At 39.1% G+C, this 27,719-nt stretch overlaps 1 protein-coding gene across 2 annotated transcripts in view; it reads right to left on the reverse strand.

The window, feature by feature from the left end:
• The window catches only part of LOC123510478 (MAM and LDL-receptor class A domain-containing protein 2-like), a 136,504-nt gene that overhangs the window by 72,927 nt on the left and 35,858 nt on the right, over positions 1 to 27,719 (reverse strand). For both annotated transcript variants that reach the window (XM_045265684.1, XM_045265683.1), the window contains exons 56-89: positions 26,992 to 27,113; positions 26,199 to 26,418; positions 25,989 to 26,110; positions 25,699 to 25,836; positions 24,623 to 24,731; positions 24,123 to 24,341; positions 23,693 to 23,853; positions 23,305 to 23,481; positions 22,709 to 22,906; positions 21,952 to 22,149; positions 21,324 to 21,596; positions 20,959 to 21,074; positions 20,638 to 20,791; positions 19,766 to 20,020; positions 19,291 to 19,345; positions 18,901 to 19,049; positions 18,325 to 18,514; positions 17,535 to 17,766; positions 17,342 to 17,426; positions 16,716 to 16,896; positions 16,496 to 16,600; positions 16,193 to 16,353; positions 15,741 to 15,894; positions 14,375 to 14,494; positions 14,105 to 14,263; positions 13,591 to 13,844; positions 13,247 to 13,469; positions 12,992 to 13,082; positions 12,592 to 12,784; positions 12,174 to 12,399; positions 11,816 to 11,964; positions 11,251 to 11,361; positions 10,857 to 10,986; positions 9,580 to 9,802 (exon numbers count right to left, since the gene is read on the reverse strand). In XM_045265684.1, coding sequence (XP_045121619.1) covers positions 9,580 to 9,802; positions 10,857 to 10,986; positions 11,251 to 11,361; positions 11,816 to 11,964; positions 12,174 to 12,399; positions 12,592 to 12,784; positions 12,992 to 13,082; positions 13,247 to 13,469; positions 13,591 to 13,844; positions 14,105 to 14,263; positions 14,375 to 14,494; positions 15,741 to 15,894; positions 16,193 to 16,353; positions 16,496 to 16,600; positions 16,716 to 16,896; positions 17,342 to 17,426; positions 17,535 to 17,766; positions 18,325 to 18,514; positions 18,901 to 19,049; positions 19,291 to 19,345; positions 19,766 to 20,020; positions 20,638 to 20,791; positions 20,959 to 21,074; positions 21,324 to 21,596; positions 21,952 to 22,149; positions 22,709 to 22,906; positions 23,305 to 23,481; positions 23,693 to 23,853; positions 24,123 to 24,341; positions 24,623 to 24,731; positions 25,699 to 25,836; positions 25,989 to 26,110; positions 26,199 to 26,418; positions 26,992 to 27,113 — 5,653 coding nt within the window. The remainder of the gene's footprint in view (positions 1 to 9,579; positions 9,803 to 10,856; positions 10,987 to 11,250; positions 11,362 to 11,815; positions 11,965 to 12,173; positions 12,400 to 12,591; positions 12,785 to 12,991; positions 13,083 to 13,246; positions 13,470 to 13,590; positions 13,845 to 14,104; positions 14,264 to 14,374; positions 14,495 to 15,740; positions 15,895 to 16,192; positions 16,354 to 16,495; positions 16,601 to 16,715; positions 16,897 to 17,341; positions 17,427 to 17,534; positions 17,767 to 18,324; positions 18,515 to 18,900; positions 19,050 to 19,290; positions 19,346 to 19,765; positions 20,021 to 20,637; positions 20,792 to 20,958; positions 21,075 to 21,323; positions 21,597 to 21,951; positions 22,150 to 22,708; positions 22,907 to 23,304; positions 23,482 to 23,692; positions 23,854 to 24,122; positions 24,342 to 24,622; positions 24,732 to 25,698; positions 25,837 to 25,988; positions 26,111 to 26,198; positions 26,419 to 26,991; positions 27,114 to 27,719) is intronic.

The raw sequence follows: 27,719 nt of genomic DNA on the forward strand, positions 1-27,719 counted from the left end.
CACAGACAGGGAAAGACTGTCACTCTGTTCCAACCCTCTTGTTAGTGTGCTATATAATGTAGAGTCACTCACAAAAATATCGGTGCATAGGGGTCCGATAGCTATGGACGTATTCGATCAGGTTTTCTGGGGAGGGTTGGTATGCCTGTATGTTGCTGGTTTGGAAGAATCGAACCGGCGGACTGTTGTTTCGAAATGTCGGGAGTGAGACTTACAGTATTAACTAAGTAAGATTTTTCATCATCTGTAGTAAAGGGCGGAAAGAAAACAAAGGCGGAATTAAAGGTCAGAGAGAGAGAGAGAGAGAGAGAGAGAGAGAGAGAGAGAGAGAGAGAGAGAGAGAGAGAGAGAGAGAGAGAGAGAGAGAGAGAGTGTGGAGGGACAACTACGAGCATCAGGTCTACAAACATACGACAAGACGGACAGTGAAGTTTCGGTTAGCTTCTCCCCATGTTCCACAATGTTTCGACGAATTTTGCACCAATACTTTTGTGAGCAACTGTACATGTTAACAAACTGTGCATCATTCACCACACCCATGAGATTAAATGACAGACAAGTGATCAACAACTATACCTTACCAATGTGTCGCTACTTTTACCAGTGTGGATGGTGTGTATTTACCTATTTTGTGTGTATTTACCTAATTGTAACATATGGGAAAAGAGCTATGCTCGTACTGTCCCGTCTCCATATCTACTAATGTCCAGCTTTTTCTTAAAATCATGGATATTCCTTGCGTTGACCACTTCCACGTCTAAACTATTCCATGCTTCTACCCTTCTATGAGGGAAGCTATATTTTTTCACATCTCTCCTATAAGTGGCCATTTTTAGTTTTTTCCCATGCCCTCTCGACATTCTTTCATTCCACATACACAGATCTTCCCTATCCATTTTTCCATGCCAATCATCACTCTGTATATTGCTATCAGGTCTCCCCTTTCTCTTCTGTTTTCCAGGGTCGGAAGTTGCATTTTTACATTACAAGGGCACTGGCCAAGGGAAAACAAAGTTGGAAAAAAAAAATCCCGCTGGTTGCCAGGCCCTGTTAAGAGGAATAGTATAAAGAGAAAAACAAAAAATCTAAAAGGAGGGTCCAGTTAACGTAAGAGGTGTCTTGACACTCCTCTTTTGAAAGAGTTTAAGTCATAGGCAGGTGGAAATACAGACACAGGTAGAGAGTTCCAGAGTTTACCAGTGTAGGGAATGAAGGAGTGAAGATACTGGTTAACTCTTGCATTAGGAAGATGGACAGAATAGGGATGAGAAGAAGTAGAGAGTCTTGTGCAGCGAGGCCGCAGGAGGGGAAGGCATGCAGTTAGCAAGTTCAGAAGAGCAGACAGCATGAAAACAGCGGTAGAAGACAGATAAAGATGCAACATTGCGGCGGTGACTTAAAGAATCAAGACAGTCAGTTAGAGGAGAAGAGTTGATAAGACGAAAAGCTTTAGATTCCACCTTGTTTAGTAAAGCTGTGTGTGGATCCCCAGACATGAGAGCCATACTCCATACACGGGCGGATAAGGCCCTTGTACAGAGCAAGCAGCTGGGAGGAGAGAAAAATGGACGAAGACGCCATAGGACACCTAACTTCTTGGAAGCTGATTTAGCAAGAGTAGAGATGTGAAATTTCCAGTTTAGATTTTTAGTGAAGGATAGACCGAGTGTGTTTAATGTAGAGGAGAGGGAAGTTGAGTGTTATTGAAGAAGAGAGGATAGTTGTCTGGAAGGTTATGTCGAGTAGATAGTTGTAGAAATTGAGTTTTGAGGCATTGAACAAAACCAGGTTTTCTCTGCCCCAATCAGAAACAAGTGAAAGATCAGAAGTTAGGCGTCCTATAGCATCTCGCCTTGAGTCATTTAATTGTTGTTGGGTTGGGCGTCTGTTGAACGCTGTTGAATAATGCAGGGTGGTATCATCAGCATAGGAGTGGATAGGGCATTGAGTCAGATTTAGGAGATCATTGATGAATAATAGAAAGAGAGTGGGTGATAGGACAGAACCCTGTGGAACACCACTGTTGATAGTTTTAGGGAAGAACAGTGACCGTCTACTACAGCAGCAATAGAACGATCGGAAAGGAAACTGGAGATGAAGGTACAGAGAGAAGGATAGAATCCGTAGGAGGGTAGTTTAGAAATTAAAGATTTGTGCCAGACTCTATCGAAGGCTTTCGATATGTCAAGGCCGACAGCAAAGGTTTCACCGAAGTCCCTAAAGAGGATGACCAAGATTCAGTTAGGAAAGTAAGAAGATCACCAGTAGATCTGCCTTTACGGAAACCATACTGGCAATCAGAGAGAAGGTTGTGAGCTGATAGATGCCTCATTATCTTCCTATTAAGGATAGACTCAAAGGCTTTAGAAAGGCAGGAAATCAAAGCTATAGGGCGGTAGTTAGAAGGATTGGAGTGGTCACCTTTTTAGGGACAGGTTGAATGTGAGCAAACTTCCAGCAAGAAGGATAAATAGAAGTAGAGACACAGATGAAAGAGTTTGACCAGGCAGTGAGCGAGTTCGGAAGCACAGTTTTGAGAACAACAGGAGGGACTCCATCCGGACCGTAAGCCTTCCGAGAATCAAGGCCAGAGAGGGCCAGGAAAACGTCTTTATAAAGAATTTTAATTTTAGGGATGAAGTAGTCAGAGGGTGGAGGAGTAGGAGGAATATGCCCAGAATCATCCAAAGTTGAGTTGGTAGCAAAGGTTTGAGCGAAGAGTTCAGCTTTAGAAAAAGAAGAGACAGCTGTAGAGCCATCTGGATGAAGTAAAGGAGGGAAAGACGAAGAAGTAAAGTTGTTAGAGATATTATTGGCTAGATGCCAGAAATCTCGAGAGGAGTTAGAATTGGAAAGACTTTGACATTTTCTATTGATGAAAGAGTTTTTAGTAAGTTGGAGAATAGATTTGGCATGATTACGGGCAGAAATATATAGGGCATGAGTTTCAGCAGTTGGATGGCTACGGAACCGTTTGTGAGCCGCCTCTCTATCATTGACAGCACGAGAACAAGCAGAGTTAAACCAAGGCTTTTTAGCTTTAGGGTTAGAGAAAGTATGAGGAATGTATAGCTCCATGCCAGAGATAATCACCTCTGTTATGCGCTCGGCACAAAGAGAAGGATCTCTGACATGAAAACAATAATCATCCCAAGGAAATCAGAATAGTACTGCCTTAGTTCCTCCCACTTAGCAGAGTTAAAATGCCAGAAGCACCTCCGCTTAGGCGGGTCCTGAGGCTGCACTGGAGTGATAGAACTGGTAACGGAAATTAGATTGTGGTCGGAGGAGCCCAACGGAGAGGAAAGTTTAACAGAGTAAGCAGAAGGGTTGGAGGTTAGGAAAAGATCAAGAATGTTGGGCGTGTCTCCAAGGCGGTCAGGAATACGGGTAGGGAACTTCACTAGCTGCTCTAGGTCATGAAGGATAGCAAAGTTGAAGGTTTGTTCACCAGGTTGGTCAGTGAAAGAAGATGAAAGCCAAAGCTGGTGGTGAACATTGAAATCCCTAAAATGGAGATCTCAGCAAAGGAAAGTGAGATAAGATGTGCTCCACCTTGGAAGTCAAATAGTCAAAGAATTTTACATAGTCAGAGGAATTAGGTGAGAGGTATACAGCACAGATGAATTTAGTTAGAGAGTGACATTGAAGTCTTAGCCAGATGGTAGAAAATTCTGAAGATTCAAGATTGTGGGCACGAGAGCAAGTGGTGTCGTTACGCACGTATGCGCAACATCCAGCTTTGGATTGAAAATGAGGATAGAGCAAGTAGGAGGGAACAGAAAAGGGCTGCTGTCAGTAGTCACAGACAACTGTGTTTCGGTTAGGAAGAGAAGATGAGGTTTAGTAGAGGAGAGGTGGTGTTCCACAGATTGAAAATTAGAACGAAGGCCACGAATGTTGCAGAAATTGATAGTGAAAGTATTAGATGAAGTGTCAAGACACCCAAGGTCGACAGCAGAGGGCAGTCCGACCTGGGGACATTTATGGTCCCCTCCCCAGAGGGGGACTCCGAGGCAGGGCGTGGTGAAGCCATTATTAAATTTTGATTTGAAGAGAGTGTAAAAGTGTAAGGTGTTGTAGTGTAGTGTAGGAAGTAGTAGAAGTTGTCTTTAGAGGGCAGGCTGCAGCTGCTCAATTGTATAAATGAGACCACAAAGGGAACCGGGAAGAGAGGACACGGGAATCACTCAGTTTGCAGCACTGCCTACATCCCCGTAAGTACCTCTCCTGGAGTATTCCACCGGGCGGCAGGTGACTACTGTGACTACAGTCTGTCTTCATAAGTCAAATCTCTTAAGTCAGGCACCATTTTTGTTGCAGCCCTCTGTACTTTCTCTAGTTTCCTTATGTGTTTCTTTAAGTTCGGAGCCCACTGTATTGTTGCATATTCAAGCCTCGGTCTTATCATTGCAGTAATTATTTTCTTCATCATTTCTTCATCTAAATATACGAACGCCACTCTTATGTTCCTCAATAAGTTCAATACTTCTCCAATTATTTTGTTTATATGTCTCTCTGGCGATAGGTCATTGGTAATTGTCACCCCAAGGTCTTTTTCTTCATGACTGGTTTTATGTCTTCATTTCCTATCTTGTACATACTCCTGATTCTTCTTTCACTCTTGCCAAACTCTAATTTCTTGCATTTTGTCGTGTTGAACTCCATTTGCCATGTACAGCTCCATTTCCATATTCTGTCCAAGTCTTCCTGGAGTAGTTCGCAATCTTTGTCACATCTCACTTTTCTTAACAATTTTGCATCGTCTGCAAATAGGCTCACATAACTGGACACCCCATCCACCATGTCATTTATGTAGACCGCGAACATTACTGGTGCCAACACTGATCCCTGTGGAACTCCACTCTCCACCAAGCCCCATTCTGATGGTCTGTCCTTAATTATTGTTCTCATTTCTCTTCCTACCAAAAGTCTTCCATCCATTTTAGTAAACTGCCATGCACTCCTCCTACCATTTCAAGTTTCCAGATCAGTCTCCGGTGTGGTACCTTATCAAAGGCCTTTTTTAAATCCAGATATATTCCATCAGCCCAACCATCTCTTTCCTGTATTACATCTATCACCCTCGAATAGTAACATATCAGGTTTGTCGTGCATGAACGCCCTTTTCTAAAACCAAATTGACACTCACAAAGTATGTCATTTTTCTCCAAGAAGTCTGTCCATCTATTCTTCACCACCCTCTCACACATCTTAGCTACCACACTTGTAAGTGACACTGGTCTATAGTTCAATGGGTCTCTCTTGTTACCTGATTTGTAAATTGGGACAATGTTAGCTCTTTTCCAGTCTTGGGGCACTACACCTTCCCTTAATGAGGCATCAATTACTTCACAAACTTTTTCTGCCAGTTGCTCCCTGCATTCTCTTAAAATCCATCCTGATACCCCATCGTGTGTGTGTGTGTGTGTGTATTTACCTAATTGTATTTACCTAATTGTAACATACGGGAAAAGAGCTATGCTCGTGTTGTCCCGTCTCCATATCTATTAATGTCCAGCTTTTTCTTAAAATCATGAATATTCCTTGCGTTGACCACTTCCACGTCTAAACTATTCCATGCTTCCACCCTTCTATGAGGGAAGCTATATTTTTCACATCTCTCCTATAAGTGGCCATTTTAGTTTTTCCCATGCCCTCTCGACATTCTTTCATTCCACATACACAGATCTTCCCTATCCATTTTTCCATGCCAATCATCACTCTGTATATTGCTATCAGGTCTCCCCTTTCTCTTCTGTTTTCCAGGGTCGGAAGTTGCATTCTTTTCAGTCTGTCTTCATAAGTCAAATCTCTTAAGTCAGGCACCATTTTGTTGCAGCCCTCTGTACTTTCTCTAGTTTCCTTATGTGTTTCTTTAAGTTCGAGCCCACTGTATTGTTGCATATTCAAGCCTCGGTCTTATCATTGCAGTAATTATTTTCTTCATCATTTCTTCATCTAAATATACGAACGCCACTCTTATGTTCCTCAATAAGTTCAATACTTCTCCAATTATTTTGTTTATATGTCTCTCTGGCGATAGGTCATTGGTAATTGTCACCCCAAGGTCTTTTTCTTCATGACTGGTTTTATGTCTTCATTTCCTATCTTGTACATACTCCTGATTCTTCTTTCACTCTTGCCAAACTCTATTTTCTTGCATTTTGTCGTGTTGAACTCCATTTGCCATGTACAGCTCCATTTCCATATTCTGTCCAAGTCTTCCTGGAGTAGTTCGCAATCTTTGTCACATCTCACTTTTCTTAACAATTTTGCATCGTCTGCAAATAGGCTCACATAACTGGACACCCCATCCACCATGTCATTTATGTAGACCGCGAACATTACTGGTGCCAACACTGATCCCTGTGGAACTCCACTCTCCACCAAGCCCCATTCTGATGGTCTGTCCTTAATTATTGTTCTCATTTCTCTTCCTACCAAAAGTCTTCCATCCATTTTAGTAAACTGCCATGCACTCCTCCTACCATTTCAAGTTTCCAGATCAGTCTCCGGTGTGGTACCTTATCAAAGGCCTTTTTTAAATCCAGATATATTCCATCAGCCCAACCATCTCTTTCCTGTATTACATCTATCACCCTCGAATAGTAACATATCAGGTTTGTCGTGCATGAACGCCCTTTTCTAAAACCAAATTGACACTCACAAAGTATGTCATTTTTCTCCAAGAAGTCTGTCCATCTATTCTTCACCACCCTCTCACACATCTTAGCTACCACACTTGTAAGTGACACTGGTCTATAGTTCAATGGGTCTCTCTTGTTACCTGATTTATAGATTGGGACAATGTTAGCTCTTTTCCAGTCTTGGGGCACTACACCTTCCCTTAATGAGGCATCAATTACTTCACAAACTTTTTCTGCCAGTTGCTCCCTGCATTCTCTTAAAATCCATCCTGATACCCCATCAGGTCCCACAGCTTTTCTCACTTCTAAACTCCCCATCATATTCTTGATCTCCTCCACAGTTACTTGAAACTCCTTCATAATCCCTTTCTGTTCCATTACCAGTGGTTTGTCAAAAGCAGTCTCCTTTGTGAATACCTTCCGAAAGCATCCATTCATAGCCTCTGCCATTTCCTGGGATCTTCACTGCATACTCCATTTACTTCTAAACTTTCAATACTTTCTCTATTTTTGATGTTGTTGTTCACATGTCTGTAAAAAGCCTTGGTTGGTCTTTACATTTATCAATTATATCCTTTTCTTGTTTCTTTCTTTCTTCTCTTCTAATCAACACATATTCATTTCTTGCTCTTTTGTAACTTTCCCACTGCTTAATCCGTCTTTTCCTTCTCCACCTCTTCCATGCATCCTCTTTTCTTGTTCTAGCCTTTTCACATCTATCGTTAAACCAGTCCTGCTTTCCAACTTCTCTATGTTGTCTTATTGGTACAAATTTTTCTCACCTTCTTTGTATATTTTTATAAATTCCTTCCACTTTTCATTTGCTCCTTAGCACTCTTGAATTTCATCCAATTTGTCTCTTGAAAGAATTTCTTTAGGTTTCCAAAATCTGTCTTGGCATAATTCCATCTTCCCACTTTATATTCTTCATTTCTTCTAGATTTCTCTTCATCTATCACCTTGAACTCCAAAACTGCATGATCACTCTTTGCTAAAGGGCACTCCACCCTCATCTCCTCAATGACCATTGGCTCTGTACTAAAGACCAAGTCCAGTCTTGACGATGCTCCCTCTCCTCCAAACCTAGTATCTTCTTTGACCCACTGAGTTAACACATTTTCCATTGCCAGTGTCAATAGTGTATTTCCCATGTTGTCTCTGATCCTTCCATTGACCAGTCCTCCCAACACACCTCTTTACAATTAAAATCTCCCATCATTATAGTTCGTTCACAGCCACCCAACATTTCTTCCAGACATGTTCCTGTATCACTTATCATTTCTTCATATTCCTGTACTGACCATGCATTTGTCTTAGGTGGTACGTACACCACTATGTAGTGCCTCTTTTTCCTTCATTAGTTTCTGCTCTGATCTTTAGCACTTCTGCCTTTCCCATACCTTCTTTCACTTGATCCACCTTTATATCTTTTTAACCAGCAACATCACTCCTCCTCCCATCTTACCTACTCTATTTCTTTTCCAAACATTATATTTCCTTCTCCAACCATCATCAGGTCTTCTCCTCTCTCAGTTTTGTTTCAGTAAGACCCACAATATCTGGGTTCTTGTCCCTCAAGTAATCGTTGAGTTCTAAAATCCCGATATCACTCCATTTATGTTGGAATACATTACATTCGCTCATACGTAAGTTTCTTTAGTCCTTTCTTGCTGTACTTTTCTGGGTTATGAACCACTTCCTCAGTCTCATATCCAAGATTCTCCAGAAAAACTCTTTCTTCTCCTCTTCTGTCCTCTCTTCATTTTTTTCAAAGCCTCCTTTCTCAACTCATTTAACATTTCTCTTTCCTTTTCACCGAGATCTCTTCTCAACCAAATCTTCCTTGTTGTTTCCTGCTGGGCTAGCCTCCATGACTTCTCCACCAATTCATCTACATCCTTTTGTGACTTAAGTTTGATTCTTATTGGCCTCATACCTTCTCTTGTGAACTTTCCAATTCTATGGAAGTCCTCTATTTCTTGTACTAGGTCTTTTCCTCCTCCTGCACCACATTAATGATATTATTTATCACCTTTTTATGTTTTTCTCTCTCCATTTTACTCGGTGTCTTATCCTCCTCCACACCAAATATCACCACACATCTCTTTTTGTCTACAGTTTCCCTCACCAATGTCTCATTTGATTTAATAACCTTCACCACTTTCTCAGCAATCTTCTCTTCTATGATCTGTTGATCTATAATTTCAGCAAGGCCCAAAGTTTTCTCCCCAGACTCTTTGATTTCCTTTTCCAGACTTGCAACTTTGTAATTTACCTCCTTTCTTTCCACTTCCTGACTTTTTTTCCATTCAGCCTGCTTCTCCATCACTTTTCCTAGAGATTCTCCACATTTTTCGCAATTCACTTTAATTAGCTTAACTTCCTCTTTCAGTGCTTCATTTTCCTTCTTCATATCGGCACACTCTTTCATTACATTGTCATAACTCGTTTCCAGGCCCCCATACTTTTCAAAGTTTTTCAATTTTACCTTCAACTCCAGAATTTTCTTCACATAAGTGCTCTTCTCCATTATTCCTTGAAATCCTGTGAAGTCTGATTCATCTTTCGAGTTCACGGCCGCCATGTTGCGCAGATGTAAACAAACCAGCTGATGGCTCAAACGCATGTGTGTGTGTGTGTGTGTGTGTGTAGTTACCTACTTTGTCTAACTTTTCTTTAAAGCTGTGCACAGTCCTTGCTGATATGACCTCTTCACTCAGGCCATTCCATGCCGCTATACTTCTTTGTGGAAAGCTGAATTTTTTCACGTCCTTGAAGCGTCTTCCCATTCTCAGCTTTTTTACTATGACATCTTATGCTTCTACTGGTGATTTTACCTCTTAGTAACAGCTCCTCATTATCTACTACATCCATTCCAGTCATTAGTTTGTAAATTCTTATTAAGTGTGAAATCAACAAAAATGCTCACCAGAAACGATAGCAATATTTGTGTGGGTTCTCAGGATTTTCTGCTAAGCGTCCTGACTTGATGAATCCCGGCACGAAGACATATGAACCATTGGCAAACTCATACACATATCCTCCACGGTCTCGGTCTGCATGCACGGAGCTCGTCTCACCAAGCTCCATTGGATCACTGTGTGTCCACGAGCACCAGTCATAGTCAAAGGAGCACGCCACATTCTTCTCAGCTGTGGTAGCCAGACACAGAGAGAGAGAGAGAGAGAGAGAGAGAGAGAGAGAGAGAGAGAGAGAGAGAGAGAGAGAGAGAGAGAGAGAGAGAGAGAGAGAGAGAGAGAGAGAGAGAGAGAGAGAGAGAGAGAGAGAGAGTTTTGTGTTAGGTCTACACACGATTACATCTTCACTAATATATAATTATGTAGTAAATTAATGGTTCAAATGATGTGTGAAGCAAAAAGTTTTAATTACACAAGTGCAACACTGAAATACTATTTAGATTTTCATTAAGTGATATTCATAAATTTATACTATTCTTGAACACAACATATTCTTTCACCTCTTTCTACTGCTATGGAAAAACTGAACTTCAGCTGAAGCTGGTGATCTTAGGTCATGTCCCTAACAAACTAGCATGACTGATGCATATCTAGCTCTCCATTTTCAATAAAAGCCCAAAACTTAGCAAAGCTATACTGAAAATAATTGAAAATTTCATCTACCACAGCATTCTGAGTCATCTATGCCAGTTTTTTTCATTCATGTATAGGGCCTTATTTGTTCATGTATGGAGCATGCTTCACATGTACAGGAGGTTCTACTCATACCACTGTTTTTGGACAAAGTGGAATCAAAAGTATTTCATCTCAATAACTCTCCTCATCTAACTGAATATCTTCATCTTCAGCCTCTATGCCATTGCTGTGATGTTGCATCTCTTGCTATCTTCTAGTGACAGTTCATCTAATCTTGCTGCCTTCTCTTTCCCACCAGCTTTGCTGCAAAAGATTTTTTCACTTTCTCTCACTCCTTTTCTGTTCCTCGCTAATGCAAGAGTTAACCAGTATGCTCACTTATTCATCCCATTTCTGGTAAGCTCTGGAATTCCCTGCCAGCTTCTGTATTTCCTCTTTTCAAGAGGGAGGTTTGAAAAAACACTTATCTTCCATTTTTTTAAGATTATTTTTGCTTCCATTTAGCAACTGGTGCCTCAATGGACCTTTTTCTCTTTTCTTTATTGTTCTTGGCCAGTACTCCTCTTACATAGAAAAAAAATCAGCAACTCACCTTGAGCAACCACATCAGCAATAGCAGGAATGACAGTGCCACTGCCACATTCATTAAGTTGGTCATAGTTGATGTAATCTAGAGCAAGGTAAGTGTCGGGATGTTTTGCCAACACTCCTGTTATCACAAGCTGGAAGCAACACATAATTAAAATTTGCAAGTACTGGTGACACTTATGCTGTATTACACTTACATTGCTGGCTATTTTAACCCAATGATCATATTTATTTCATGATTCTTCTCAGTGTGCTGTGATTAATATAATCTTGGCTTTAATTATTGATATACATATAAATAATATGAGTGCCAATGATTAAGAGAATAATAATAATAATAATATGTAATACCAAAGGTAGTGGGGCCAAACTTCTTTAAAGGAGTGTTTCTCACATACCCTGAACATTTCTTCCTGATAAATAGGAATTTCTGCATAGTGCCATGCAGGATCTGGCCCGCTCTCAAGCCTCCATAAGATTTGCCATGCTTGCTCCCTCTCAGCTGAGACCTTCAATAAAAACATTTCATTAGTTGACCAAGCAGCTATAACCTTGAAGAAACTTCAGGAAATCCATCACAGAACTTTATAATAACCTAAAATTAGACGAATAAAAACATTCGAGATAAAAAAATTCAAAACTTGTTAACCAGATTTTCTTGGAGCTGCTACATAATGATAATGTCTCAATTTGAAAGTTGTAATTTGGTTCATGTGATGGTGAACAGGACTTGAAAGTACAGATAAACAAAAAAGATAGATCGTTGCTTGTATGTTCAGGCAGCGGTGTGACTGGCAGTCTGAGAAAATGACTGATATAAGAATGCATCACATCGTTCAAAAAGAGGATGATAATGATGACGAATAGAGTGATATGTATGCATAGTATTATGTATATTAGTGCAAGAAATAATTTTGTCTTAAAGAGATTACAGCAAAAGCCAAGATGAAAGAGCTGCATTACCGTAAGAGAGCCGTTAGTGAAGGCAATGTTGTACCAGAAGGAGAAGCAGGAAGCAGGGATTAAAATGCTGGTCATGTACCACTCACTGACAAGGTTGGCATATCCACCATTCTCAGGCATGTAGGTGCCAAGCAGACCCACATAGTGACCTGTTACAACACACAACACACAGTTATACTATGATGATGAATTAATACCTCAGCAAAAATAACAAAAAATAAATAAAATTAAGTTACTTGAAATTTCAAATATACATTCATTTGATCAAATTTGTTCTCAGTAAACCTTTGTCATTTATTTATGGTGAGACATGGCTGAAAAAGAAAAAGAAGAGGAGGAGGAGGAGGACAATTGGTACCTGTGACTGAGTTTTCTGAGTGGTCGACAGGAGGGCCTGGCACAAAGTCGGATGGACTCATGAGCTGCCAGTCGACATCGTCGTCCCGTGTGTTGGTCCAGGAACACATGTCGTGCTCAAAGTCACATGCTATCATTACCAGACACTCATCAGTGGGGAAGTAGAGATCGTCTATTGCAATGATTGCCCTAGAGTCATTCTTAACAACCTCTGCTTCAATGATGAACTGTTGGAATAAGTTGTGTTTGCATTAGTGTACTGCTGGAGCCTCACTTGCTTTAAATTAACCTAAAATATTGCTTCAGAGCAGAGTGCTCTTAAGACATCACACTGAAGTCACCACACATGCCACAGTACCACAGCGAACACAGTACCACACTGACTCAAGTCATCAAAGGTAACAGGTCTGGAGCCATACCTGGAAATTTCCCACATTTCCTAAACGGCCTCGCTTGCTGACCCAAGAATCTCCTTCATCTCCTCTATGCAAGAACAATGAATACTTTGACATATTGAGAGCAACACCTGAGCCGTCATCAGTCAAGCGAGCATATCCTCTCAGCACAGCAGAGTTTGACACGTCTGACATGTAATAGTACAAATGGTAGCATCTGGGGAAAAGATGATAAATAAATAAGCATACATTTTTAGAAATAATACTCTGGTGGTTATAATTCTCTAATCACTATTTTGTATCACTGATGAAGCACAATAGTGAGATATATCTGTTACTCTGGTATTGCAGTGCTGAAGACAAGCGATACTGCAGGTATAACAGGTCAGTACAGTAGGGACATGTTAGATGAAGGTACACATACCGGTATGTCTGCTTGGTGAGGTAGACTGGTGACACAATTTGTCCCACGTCACCAGCGCTGTACTTATGCAGATCTACTCGAGCCATGTGACCTGCAAATAGAGTTCACATGAAATTTTTCTTTTTGCAATTCTAGTGAAATATGAAGCCATGATTTCATAAGAATAGAAATCATTAAAAGTCCCAGATAAAAAAAAGCAAACTAAAATTAATTCCAGCCCAATCTGAATGCACAAAGAGATAAACACAGTCTTGCCTTTCAAGGTGCCAAGTGTGTGGTCTGCCTGTTCACCAACACTCATGGTGTCCCAGTCTAAGTCACTTCCATCCACCAAACTAAAACTGGAGCCATTCTCCTCAAAGTCATGGATGGCCTCTGGGTCCTGAGGACTGTGTGCACACTTGTTTTCATGAAGTCTCACATCATCAATGGCCACAATGCCAGCGCTGGCGGTCTCCCAATAGGCCATGATTGTTACCTGGCAATTAAGAGTATTAAAATTATGTAAAAATGATTTCAAGTTATATCAAAACATATGAGACAAAACTAGTAATTAAATTTACATGTAAGATTGCTTGTAAAATTTCTCTAACACTAACATTAAAATTTTGTCCTTCGAACTGAAGATCGATAGTAGCTGGGTGCCAGAAATCTCCCTGAGAGCCATTCCTTATAAAGACCAACTCATTAATGTCGCCTTTCTGTGTTCCAGCTGTGAGGAAAGGTGTGAGCTCCCCGAACATGTAGTACCAGAAACGGAGGCAGTGAGGGTTCGCCATCACTGGCATGTACAGAGTGGCACTTGCTGGATCATCCTCCAGCTCAGCTTCCACATACACATAGTGACCACTCTCTGCCAAGGAAATAATACACATCTATTACAGAGACTGAGATGATTGAAGTTGCTACTGATGATAGAGGAGAGATGTCTCACGCCATATCAAAATTTATCTAAAAATAATAAAGACATTCATTACATACAAATCTCATTACGGTAGAATCAGCCTAATTGTTAACTCACTGTTGATTCTTAAGGTACCAGAATAAACAATTAATCAAGTTTATATTTTTCTGAAGGAGAGAGGAAAAATTTGTAATGTGTTGAGTAAATACCTGTGCCGTAAGTGTGGTCCTTGGATGGGCCCGGTGTGACAGTGTCTGGGGGACCACTCCACCAAATCCAGGGCTTTGTATTATCCCCTTCAGCCACCATCCATGCACAGAAAGGCCCAAGCATGTTCTCAAAGTCACAGTCATTAATACCAAGTGGTTCTGAAAGGAAGGCATTGTGTGCTGCATCAATGGCTGTCACCAATACTATAGCACTGTACATGTATTGCAATAACCAACTGAGGGATTCACATATACATCCCATAAACTAACCCTGTGTGGTGGTAGAGTGAGGTGGAGCAGTGGTGGTGGTGACATCAGTGTTGTTAGAGGGCACTGCTTCCCTTGGCCACACACTGCACTTGCCCACAAACTGAGCGATGTCATCAATGTCTGCAAGGATTAACAAACACATGCTGCTGTAAAACTTCACATTTAAAAAAAAAGGTGATACATGTCACTTCTATACCATCTCAAATTACTCCTATACATACATACCTTTCACTAAATGCTAAGTTCAAATGAAAGTATTATCTTAAGTCATATCAAGTAAAAGTGGCTCCCTACGTGATGAAGCAGCCTTCCTAAGCTTATCTCCAGCTAAGGTGACCTGTTAACTCAAGATATGTTAACAAGTAAGTATCATTTGCCAGATGCGTAAATTAAGCCACACCTCTTTTCCCCAAACTCATTCCATGTCTGTCTCCCCATCCCCACTCCCTCCATGTTTCTACATTTCTAATATCCTCATGCCAATCTCCTTCATCTAAGCCCCATTCCTCTCTCTCTCTCTCTCTCTCTCTCTCTCTCTCTCTCTCTCTCTCTCTCTCTCTCTCTCTCTCTCTCTCTATATATATATATATATATATATATATATATATATATATATATATATATATATATATATATATATATATATATATATATATATATATATATATATATATATATATATATATATATATATATATATATATATATATATATATATATATATATATATATATATATATATATATATATATATATATATATATATATATATATATATATATATATATATATATATATATATATATATATATATATATATATATATATATATATATATATATATATATATATATATATATATATATATATATATATATATATATATATATATATATATATATATATATATATATATATATATATATATATATATATATATATATATATATATATATATATATATATATATATATATATATATATATATATATATATATATATATATATATATATATATATATATATATATATATATATATATATATATATATATATATATATATATATATAAAGTAAGGGTTTGTGGAGAGGAAGAGGAAGAAGGCAGGCTAAATGCTACACATGAGAGGCAGCTTTGGTCAATAACAGCTGCCAGGAAATAAGGATGGCAGATGTCACTGTTGTTAAAACTATAGGAAGGAAAAGTGCCTCATGAAGTAGAGAGACAACAGTACACTACTATTCAAACATTCTTTCCTATTCACACACATAATTTACCTTTTGTTAAATAAGAAGCAGAAAGGTCATCCTCATCCTATCCATCATCACACTGAATACTGAATACTGTACATGCCATGCTACTCACGTATTCTTTCTATCTGGTTGATTCCAACAATTCCTTCAAGCAGGATGGAGAAATAAGTGTCTGTAACATTATGAAGGGGAACTCTTGCCACACTCCAGTCATCCCACTGCTTGCCTGTCAGCCTCCACACCAGTACCATGGCCGCATCAACAGGCTACGGTCAATGTGGTACAAAATTACTCATACCATTGCTTTTGCTGCATCAGTGCATATCTACACATTTTTCTAGATATATATTTGTACAAAATAGCTTTTACCTATTGTCAAAGAAGTAAAGAATCTAATCAAATAATGCTTTTCTCTCTCTTTCCAGGAAACAATTCAAACCTGCTTTTTCTTATTACAGAATGCCAGGTTTCAGGTACCATAAAAAATATACAATATTTACATTAGTAAACTTCATATAAAACATTCAAGACTGATGTAAAACTTGGAAGTTACGATCAAGATACCTTAATGTAGACATTTATTGTGCCTTCTGCTACATCATTAATTTTGAACCAGAACTGCAGGCAGCCAGACACAGCCATTGCAGGGACCATGAGAGGACTGATCAGCACCGCCGCGTCACCAGCCTCATGCTTGGACGGCTCCAGAACCAACATTCCACCACCTGCATTTACCACAGATCCATGGTAGATATTCTTTAACAAATACTGGTGCCTATATAAGTTATATATGGAACACACATGCATAGTATAACCATGGCAAGCACCAATATTTTGTACTTCACAAATAGAAAATGAAGGCCTTACCTTCCTCTCTGTGGGTGTGGTCACTGCCATTGGTCATCTCCCAATATGCTTTACTATCAAACTGAGTCCATCCACACATGTGAAAACCATCAAAGTTACACTCAGCTGAAAACAAATTTAACAATGACTTAATTAATAATAAATCTTCTTCAAAATAATTTAAAAATTCAATATCAACTTGCTCAAAAAATTCAAACTACAAGACTAACAAGCAACAGACCTAAGCCGCCACACATGCCAAAGTGCACACTGAAGTCATCAAAGGCAACAAAGGACGTGTTGTCTTGCGTTCGGAATATTGCCTGCACCTGCACCTTGAACAGGCTCACAGAAACACTTGCTTCACCTTCGTGCCACGCCGACACACTCCCAACAGACGACGACCACAGGATCTCAGGGGCCTGTCGAGTGCCACAGGAGAGAGAGAGAGAGAGAGAGAGAGAGAGAGAGAGAGAGAGAGAGAGAGAGAGAGAGAGAGAGAGAGAGAGAGAGAGAGAGAGAGAGAGAGAGAGAGAGAGAGAGAGAGAGAGAGAGAGAGAGAGAGAGAGAGAGAGAGAGAGAGAGAGAGAGAGAGAGAGAGAGAGAGAGAGAGAGAGAGAGAGAAAATTAATCTTTTGTAAAATATTTGTAAAGTTCAACTTGGTTGTGTATTTATAATATATAAAGATTGCATGTTTATCTAAATCACCATTTCTTGATGATTCATATTTTCTATAATCATGGAAAGAAATACTAAAGCTGGAAATTGAATAGTTAGTATATAAAATAGAATTTGACCACATTTCCACTCAGCTAATACATTTCCTGAGTGGTTCTCTTTCCTCCATGTTAGTGAAGTGTACTTACAAGATCTCCAAAACCATCAGCATCATATTCAACATAATAAACTCTGAGCTCAGCATCAGTTCCTTCCTCTGCATAGTAGAAAAACCTGCAACAAGAAGGCTAGATTAATCACTGTGGGATCAACAATGGATGACATTCTTTAAACTTTTATTGAAAACTGAAAGTTGTACATGTTTCACACAACTACTCTTACCTAACACATCCTGTCTGGTCCGTCATCAACAAAGGAGAGTACGTAATGGCCGTGTTGGAGTAACTGCTTCCAAAGTTATTGTCGGCCCGCAGCATGTGACCCTCCACTGTATTAGTGGAGTGGTCTGCCAAGAAAGCCTGCCCATCAGACCACTTCCAGCAGGGGCCGTCATCATGTGCTGGCAACATCCGCCACCCACAGGTCTTCTTGTTCTCAAAATCACAGTCATCCTCTGCAATACAATCAAGATCAGTACCTTTACCATTGCCTTAATTTCACTTCCATCTCCACAATTATAAGAGCCAAAAGGCTCATGCAAAAAAGAAATAAAAGAGAAGTTAGAGAAAGAAAGGATCACTTATGAAGACACAAGGTACAACAAATGAATCATGCACACCACCTGCTCACTTCAATTGGTGCTCAAAAATTCAGAAGACAGAAGGCATATATGCACATCAAACTTCATCAAGACAGTACATTATCTCCTACACTGACATCTATCTTCAGCCAATAATCATCATTGTATGGTCATGAAGAAGAGAATTAGTGAGAAACAGTTTGTTGAATTACAGCACCTGTTTATATGTTCTCCTTTACTCATAATACTTTAACTCCCAGTCATCAACACTACAATAATAATTTCATATGGCTCCAATTCCTATATAGATTATTTTCCACACACTATAAATCCTGCACTTCATAAGAGAAACATAACTTGTGAATTAATCTACCACTGAGAGAGTAGCTATGAGTTAAGAGGTCTTGCCTACAGATGCTTCAAGTGTCTCACCTGTTATCCTGCATGGCCCTTTACTGAGGACCAAGGTATCGATGGCAATGCGGCCGTTAGGGGAATCTCCTCTCACTCCTTTGATGAGAATGAAGAATAAGTCTTTTGAGATCACAGTGACTTGTCCCTTCTGCCACATGTCTCCTGCTGGTCCCAAGAGCCGCCACACTTCAGTCAGGCTGCTCCCACTCTGAACACACACAACCATCATCAGCATCATCAGTGTCAAATCAATCATTTTATAACATGTGAAATTATCATTGCAGCATCATAACTAAACCTGTGTCATTATATTTCCTATTAAATTAACTGAATTTTTGTAAAATAATGAATTTTATCTACATCAACTATCTTTGCTTTACTAGATCTTTTTACCTTGGTATGTATTGTCACTTTATATCAAATACCAACTGACACAACCAAGACTGAATTACTAGGACTTTCAGGTTACCACATATCAATAGATGGGTGGAAACAAAACAAAGGGGGCAATGTGTCATATGAAGGCAAAAGTACATAAAAAAAAAAAGTTCTGGCAGATTTATCATGCTATTCTAGTCCTCAAACAATATTTACCTCAACACTGATACTGAGTTCATGTGGTCCAGCAAGGACATAAGATAAGGACAAGCAGGAACTCATCGTTGCTGACACTTCCTGGGACTTTAGAATTCCATGTGACCCACTCCCGACCTCCTCGGTGACGTCAAGGAAAGCAAACCCACCTGTATGGGAAGTTTCATGCCATGAAGTACCTTAATGCTTTACTACAGGTAATGATATGCAATGAATTTTAATTCATTGGTAAGTAGAAATAACCAAACATTCAGATCTGCTACAAGGCTTTTTACTAAATAAATTACAATGAATGATAAAACTTGTCTGTTGCTTTATATCTTTGCTAGAATTTGAACAATATAAGCTACAAGCAATCCTCACCATCAGCAACACAAATAAAACACTCACCATCTGAAGTTTCATCGGCAACGTGTTGTGTCCACTGCATCTTGCTTCCAGAGCCCTGTGAGAAAAGTGAAGCTTCTATCATCTTGATTTCCAGCATTCATCCATTACTTGCTTATTTACTAAACATTTATAATATAATTTGTACATCACAGGTATCATGAATGACAAAACAATTTAAAAAACTAAGTTTTGATGGTTTGTATATAAATCTGAAAAGACATTCAATGCAGTTGAAGACACTTCTTATTTATTTTGCATTGACTTTCCTCAAGGAGCAATTATACACACTTCAAATATCAAACTTTTTGATCTTCCCTTTGATCTTTTACATCCTGTGTCACCAATGAAAGTAGCATGCATGATAAATAATTTTGCAGTCACACCCATGATCATTGCTGCACATCTTATTAAATACAACAACTACATAAAAAAGACTGATATTACACTAAACATCACCAAACGAGCCAGTCCTCACATCATCAGTGGTGCTGGACCAGGAGCAGAGATCTTCATCAAAAGTGCAGTCATGGGGCCCCAGTGGCAGGATGGTGGCAGTGGCAGTGCTCCTGGAGGGTGATGCCACTGTGCCAGAGTGGATGGACGGAGGGACATAGTTCACCTCCCTTGCTGCCTCTGCAGGAGTGACAGCACATCCTCCTGTGGTCACCAGGATGTCATCTATGGCCACATCACCCATAAACCCACTCCCAAGAATGGCTTCAACAGATAACTGAAAAGCAATACATCCATATACAAGTTTTAATATATTTATGACAAACCAGTACAGGATATCAATAATATATATCTAGTATTTTTACAATAATTTCCAAGAAAATGTAAAAATACATTTTTCAGTACTTGGTTTGAAATTCATACTCAAATCACCATAGACAATTACTCAGTTCGAAAATGATAGAGATTTTGAATGTTCTACATGAAAAAGTACATACATACTCCTTAAAATCTAGTCCCTATGAAGGCAAGAAAAGTTATCATTGACGTTCTATAAAGTAAGTACAGTAAAAGCTCAATTAGTCGGACCTTAAGGGGGGAAAACCAGTCCGAGTAAGGTATTTGTCCGACTATGTGCGATAATGACCCATTTTTACCCTTTTTTTATTTTTTATTTTTGTACCTTACTCCACTGTCATTCATTTTACACCCTCTACTGCAATTAGTTGCAGTAGAGGGTGTACTTAACCTTTTTGCAGCATTCTTAATCTCAATCCCTCGAACAGCAACCCCAACGCCCACCTGTTGCTGATGCCACTTCATTACAGCTTCCTCAAGGTATTACTGTAATACTATTTGGAAACCAGAGACAGTACATGCTTTAGAACTACTCACTCTGAACTTATGGTTGGCAGCAAATGGAGCAGAAGCATACTGCCACCCATTGTCCCACCTGGAGAGGGCCACTGTGTCCATCCACACTGACACAGACTCACCATACTCTACCATGTCCATAAGTACTGTCAGCTGAGTACCAAAAGCACCATAGCTGAAATGAATGGGTTTTAACAAGCTACAAGCACACAATGATTAAAGCAGATCAGTCTTTGCTTCACATTTAACAGTAGTCAAGTGTACTAGCTTTATATATACTTTGTGAAAACAACTGCTAAAAGCAATTCAATATATGAATGTTAAATCATGCAGCCAACTTACATATGGTACCAGAATGTGAAGCAGCTTTCAACAATGGTTGGAGGAAAAGTTTGACTGTGAAGAATAGCTGTTTTGCCCTCCATGTACTCATCAGCCTCTAAGTACATAAAGCCTCCCTGTCAAAAGATTAAGTTCAACACATCATTGCAATGCCTTCACCACTATGAAGTCCAGAATTTGTCATCATCATAGAAATGTGATTTAAAATACATTAAATAGTATGTCATTCAATGAACAGATTAAGAACTTGAATAAAATTCAACAAAGACTAATAATTTTTGCATTACTAGAGATGGATGAAAGTAGGAAGAATATCAAAGTATTCTATGCATGATCTAGCAAAAAGAGAACTACTGTATACTTGCATTTTTATTTCTCTTGGTGGCCTCAGCATAAGGCCTGGTGGAAAGTGATAAATCTACAGGACCACCAGATTCCCACTGCACATCACCTTCAAACTCGTCAGTAAACCATCCACACGAGCCGTCTTCAAACGAACACGACGCAGGTGAGTAGCAAGCACCAGGTGTTAGCTTGATGTTATCCAGAGCAAAAGTTGAGTAAATATTATCCATATTCTTCCCAATGATTCCTCGGAAAGCAAGACGGAATGGCTTCATGGACGGCTCCACCAGCACCTGGTATGTGAAGGAAGGAGATCAAAGTCTGGCTATCAATGATGGTGATGAATGCCTCATGGACCTCTGCTGATATTAAAGCTTCATTCAGATTCACTTATAAAAGTGTAAAGGTGATAGAGAAGAATTTATGGGCACACTAAAAAGAGATATCTCAAATGAAGAATGATGTCTCAAATGAAGAAAAGTACGACACTTCTGTACATCTCAGATAAGAGCTCATTAATATTCTAATATGAACAACACCTACATTAATATGTAAAAAGTTTTCAAGCACTTGGTAAGTCTTATTTTTACCCTGTGAAAAGCAATGAACTCATCTAAAACCATTATTCACCACTGTAACAATATGTACCTGCAAGGTGGCCCAGTCAAAACCAAGATTATCATTCTCATGAAGCATCAGCAGTCCATCATCAATTGTTCCTGCTCCTACATTGAAGACTTGCAGTAATGCAGTCTGTTCCTTCTCAGAGTAGAGATGCACATCAAAAGTAGCACAATGGGGTTCAGAGAGGCGGTACTCGGTGGTATAGATCACAGCACTGGTACCCTGCCAACAAAACACAATCATCATCAGTCATTGTCACCAACACCACATCCAGGAACTCAATGAGCATCAATAAAGATGAAATCACAACTAACAATAATTCTAAGTTATAAAAGGATGGGATTATGGGTCTTATATAACCAGGGTCCAATGTTTCATACTTGACCTGATGCAGTCATGCATCTCCACTCTGTTACTCTGTTTAGCATTTTCCCTCAATCTTAAATCCTCTGATATGCAAGCAATCTTACAAAAACCTGATAACTAATTGATTTGGATTTTGTCTAGAACTTTATACCTTGTCTATAATGGTTCTCTTTAAGCTTATTAAAATTATTTGTTATAAGTTAAGCATAATTTCAAAGGAAGCCATAGACAGCAAATGAAATCAAGTAAATCAAACTTTCTAGTGTCTCTTCTTTTATTTTTACTTTTATCATAATTTAGTTACACAAACAAAGTAATGTGTCACACTATCATCATCAATCAAAATTTTCTGATAAAGTGTAAACAAAGTGAAAATGAATGTGGAATAGTAACTGACAATGGCATGAGAGTGTACCTCTGGCATAGTAGTGTTCAGATATATGTAGTAGTCATGCTTCTTTGACTCCATTGGAAGGTAAGGATCATCCATTCCAGTGGCATCGTGCCAAAGCCAGTCTGTGTCATCATTCACTTCCTCCTGCAGGAACCCACACAGGCCCAAGGTGAAGGAGCAGGACAGGTCTCCCTCTTGAGGGCATCTTGAGTCCATCACCTGTTGAATTCATTACCTACAGTTAGATGGAGCTGTGTGTGTTCCAATTAATAAATGATTACACAGTGTATGTGGCAGCATCTATATCACAAGTGAGAAGACAGTATGTACAGTACTTTATAGAGGTACTCTTTACTATAAGCTAAATGTGTAGGGATATTACTTAGATAGTTATACGAGTATAGGGCTCTGTGAGATCCCATCTGTATGGTCCAGAACATGGCACAGTGAATGGCTCAGAACAAAATGTACTGCATGCATCATTACAAAAATAAAAATTAAGTGGAGATTAAAACTAGCATAATATCTATATTGGGATACCTCCTTCATTGATTCAGTCATTCATAAAGCCTAAGTATTGAGATCCACGCAAATTTTCATTAGAGCACAACACTTTCCTTCAGATCATCAATAGAAGCATCTCCATCCTGGTCTTCTTTCAGCATGGCATTGATAGTGATGATGAAGGGCCCGTCCATTACTCCCACCGGCACTTCCCTCTCCACCAGCACCCACATGTCTTGCAGCGGGTAGTTACGGCGCAGCAGCTCCACATGGTCCGGCCTGTCCCAAAGCTGAGGCATGGAACATTACCTTCATTACATACTACTTGTGCTTTAAAATCTTAGCAACCTTTCTTTCTCCTCTCTTATAAAAGATGCCTTTTTAATCATTATTATCTTCATCCGGTATAAATGAACATGCACAGCCTCAGGTTTTTCATATGTGGCAAAGGTAACTATTGCTATCAATTGAGTCAGTAATAACTTTAACAAGACTCTGTACCTCTGCATTCACAATGACTGGTGGTGGTTTGTCTCCCACATGATGCAGGAAGAAAGTGATGCAGTAGTCAGTGGTAGAGTTTAACACAGGAGTCCTGAGTTGTACTGCCACATCATGATTTACTGCTTTAGAATTCTCAGCTACGATATAGTGGCCTGAGCCTGAAGGAACAATGGAAAAATATTAAAGCATTTAGAGATTCTTTGCCCTGCTTTTCGTGGAGAATGGCATTACATTTGATAAACTTCATATAGCAACTGACTTTCTACAACTACCTCACTTTAAAATTCACAGATGTAACTTTGCAAATGTTCTTTATGCATCATCATGTACAATTTCTTTTCTCTTTTGCTCCCTAACTGCATGATTCAGTCACGAACAAAATGGTCAGTGAAACAATTAACATACACAGTAGATCATCACTACATACTGTTTTTGAAGGTGTTATCAGCCATGGGGTTATAGATTGATGGGGGGTTGGAGGCATTCACTCGTGTCCAGGATCCCATGTCGTCGAGCTCAAAGTCACAGAGTGGGTGAGATGCATCCTCAAAGTCACAAGCAAGGGAGTCAGAGCCATACAGCGGTGGAGTAGTGGTGGCCAGAGGTTGGATAAATGGTGGCTGAGGTGTGGCATCAGCAGGCTCCACTGAAAACATTTGTGGTGCCATTGTAATTTTTTTTCATCATGAGCACATCACAATACATCACAACATCGTCAAGGAAAATTCTGAACAGAAATTATTAAAAAAAACGAATACAATGACTACAGTTTTACATTTCATACAGTCCTTTTTTGTCTCCTGTATGCTTCATGAAGACTAATGAATTAAATGATGAAGTATCAAAACTGGCTTTAAAAGAGAAAAAAAGCATCATGGGTACATAGTTTCATGCACAGTAACATGAAAACAATTGTACACAACTCACATTGACAATCCAGGCTCTCCTTCAGCAGGGAGTTTGAAAAGCCCAGATAACCTTCTCTGGCATCCCACACCTCTCCTTGTATTATAATGACATAATTGTCTGGAGGATCCTGAAACACATGCCACTAACTTTAGTCACGTGTGTGTTCCCTATAAAACACATCAGCAGAAAATATTGACTTCTTGTGGCTAGGTAAAAGTCATCCTAAAATACATTAAGCATAAAAATTACTTCTATCACAGCCTGACAACACTAACCTTTCTCAACAAACTCTGCACCACAATTATATCTGCTTGTACAACACAGTACACTTAACCCTCGGCTATCGCTCCCAATTGGGGCCGAAATAGCCGTGCCATAGCCGAAAGCGCGATAGCCGAATTGATCTTGGCAGGAAGGCAGTTCTGGCCAATGAACGCTCAGATATCCCATGACGTCATGGCTGGGCGCGCGATAGCAGGCATCTGAGGTCGCTATAGTGAAATTTTAGCAGCTTTTCATGGGTGCATGATAGCAATAAAACGCGATAGCTGAAGTCGCGATAGCTGAGGGTTGACTGTATGCATATTTTGGATGGAGCGTATGAACAGATTAATAAAAGGCAGCTTACAATTTTCCTTTTTTTCCACAGTGATTTGCTAAGTGAAGAATTGTGTATGTGTCAAATAAAACATAACTGATCCTTTACGAACAAAAATCACTTTCCATTGCCGGCAAATGACTAAAAGGGGAAAGAAGAAAAGTCTACTGCAATACTGACAAATCTATGGCAATGACAACTATTTTTTTTTTTTTCCCGAAATATTCATCAATCAACAAGCAGATATTAATCAGCTGAGGACATTTAGTGAGTGCAGTGGTTATACTGTCAACTTATAGATTTTTACAATATTCCTCTATCATCTTGTGAACACGACAATAATCTTTCTTCCAATATCATATAATCAGTCTTAATGTCACAGCTGTTATTACTCATTTATTCATGTGTAGCCCTTCTCATAGTACAAAGACATTATCAGCACCATCACTTCAAACAAAAATATAAAAAGTATGCACAGTACACTCTATTCCCTCACCTTGACAGCCACTCGGCCAACATGCCAGCGAGAGTCTGCATGTTCGTTGGTTATTGGAAGCTGCCACAATAAAACTTCATCTTTAGCACTGATATCTTTCAGGATCACAGACAGAATTCCTCCATGTTCACAACAGGCCTTGGAAGAGGAAAAAAGAGAAAAATGACAGTAATCATAATAACAAATCAATAAACCTGCCAAAATTATATGTAAGTATATTATACTATGTATCTTATTTCCATGTGGAACCTTTATTAGAGTGTTTATCCATTAAAATCCATCAAACTCACAGAATATGCAAAGGAGAAGCACATGAATGTGCTGAATCCTGATCTGGTGACAGTCGGACTGACCAAGCGGCCCACAGCTCCAGGCTGATGGTGTGGCACAATCTCAAAGATGGCGTAGTGTTCTGGTAATAATGAAATAGTTAGTCATTGGCATTTGTACAATTTATAAGTCATGAACACAAATGTAATCCAGGAAGTACAGGTCCACACCTATGGTCAGGTCATCGGCAGGACCATTGAGGATGTGGCCAGTGCTGGTGTCTGAGGCAAACCACTGAAGTCCATCGGGGTCATTCATCCACAGGCAGGTTGTGTTTTCAAAGTGGCACTCCACTGCAATTCTTGGAGAACACTTTTCTAATGTTACAAAGATGTCGTCCACGACCACCACAGTGTCCTTGTTTGGCCCAACACTTCCAGTAAACATCACCTAAGGGTTTGAAGCATTTACCAAATCAAGCCCGAGTTTCAACATGTACATATCACTATTCATATTAAAAAAATAACAGGATATGAAAATATAATGGTTCTTGATAAATATTTTCTATATAATAATTGACAGATGAATACAGGAGCCACATTGAACTTTATACAAGGCATCCAAAGGATAAAGTAATGAAGGTGTTGCTCTATGGGAGATATCATCACAACACACACAAAGGCCACACCAATAAAAAATGTTACAAAGTTTGTAATAAAATAGCCATGAAACAGTTTTTAGAATGAAGGCATAAATTATGACTGTCAACTTACTTAGCATATAAATTATGGTTATAAAGTGACTCTTGTGATAATTCAGAGTTATTTCATATTACGAGTATCTGTTAAAGAAAAAATCTACTTCTAATAAAATGTCACACATTCAGTTGTAATTTCATTTAGATCTTAATTCTTACCATTAAACTGTGACACTACACCACCTTGAGTTCCTCCACCATTAATGGTCTCTAATAACCAACTTTCAGATTACATAACTAGGAAGTTGCAACAATAAACCACTGACCTTCATTTGCTCTCCATAGTATCTATACAGTCCAATCTCTATGACCCTCCAGCCTGGTTCTGCCATCTTCACCAGCTGCACTGACTCACTCACACTGGTGCCGCCATCTTTCTCTACAGATACTGCAACAAAGGAATGGGCTTATCAAATGTACAGTAATACACTCTACAACAAATATTAAAGTGCATCAAAATTATATTCTTTAACTATTTTGCCAATCTGATTATTTTTGTTCTTTCTTTAGTTTAATAATTTAACACAAGTACATCTAATTAAAGAAAAAATAGGTAAGTATAAAAAATAAATAGAGCTAGTACTGAATACCTTGGCCTTCTTTACCTCAATTGGTTATAATTCATAAAATCCAAAAAGATCCAATGTTTTTCTTTTCTTTCCTTCCTTCAATGTTTTTTTGTCCTTTTATAAGACCAAACTAAGACATTCAAATTAACCTGCATCCTACACTATAAATACCAATCAATCTGAATGCACAATGCTTACTGAATTTTGTCCTGATCTTATTAACCTCTTCAATACCATGACGCATTGTTCATATTCCTTCTGGTGACTATTTGGTGATTTTATACAGCTTCAGAAACTTATGTGGGAGATTAATTTAGTGAAGACTGTGGCCATTAATCTTCTGACCTCCATAAACACTTGCTAACGTCAATAAGTTGGTCTAATGGTACACAAATCTCAAGGTAAAAGCAAGTCCCAGTACTGAA

Source organism: Portunus trituberculatus, chromosome 29 (genome assembly GCF_017591435.1).
Source record: "Portunus trituberculatus isolate SZX2019 chromosome 29, ASM1759143v1, whole genome shotgun sequence".
In the NCBI taxonomy this organism is placed as follows: Eukaryota; Metazoa; Arthropoda; class Malacostraca; order Decapoda; family Portunidae; genus Portunus; species Portunus trituberculatus.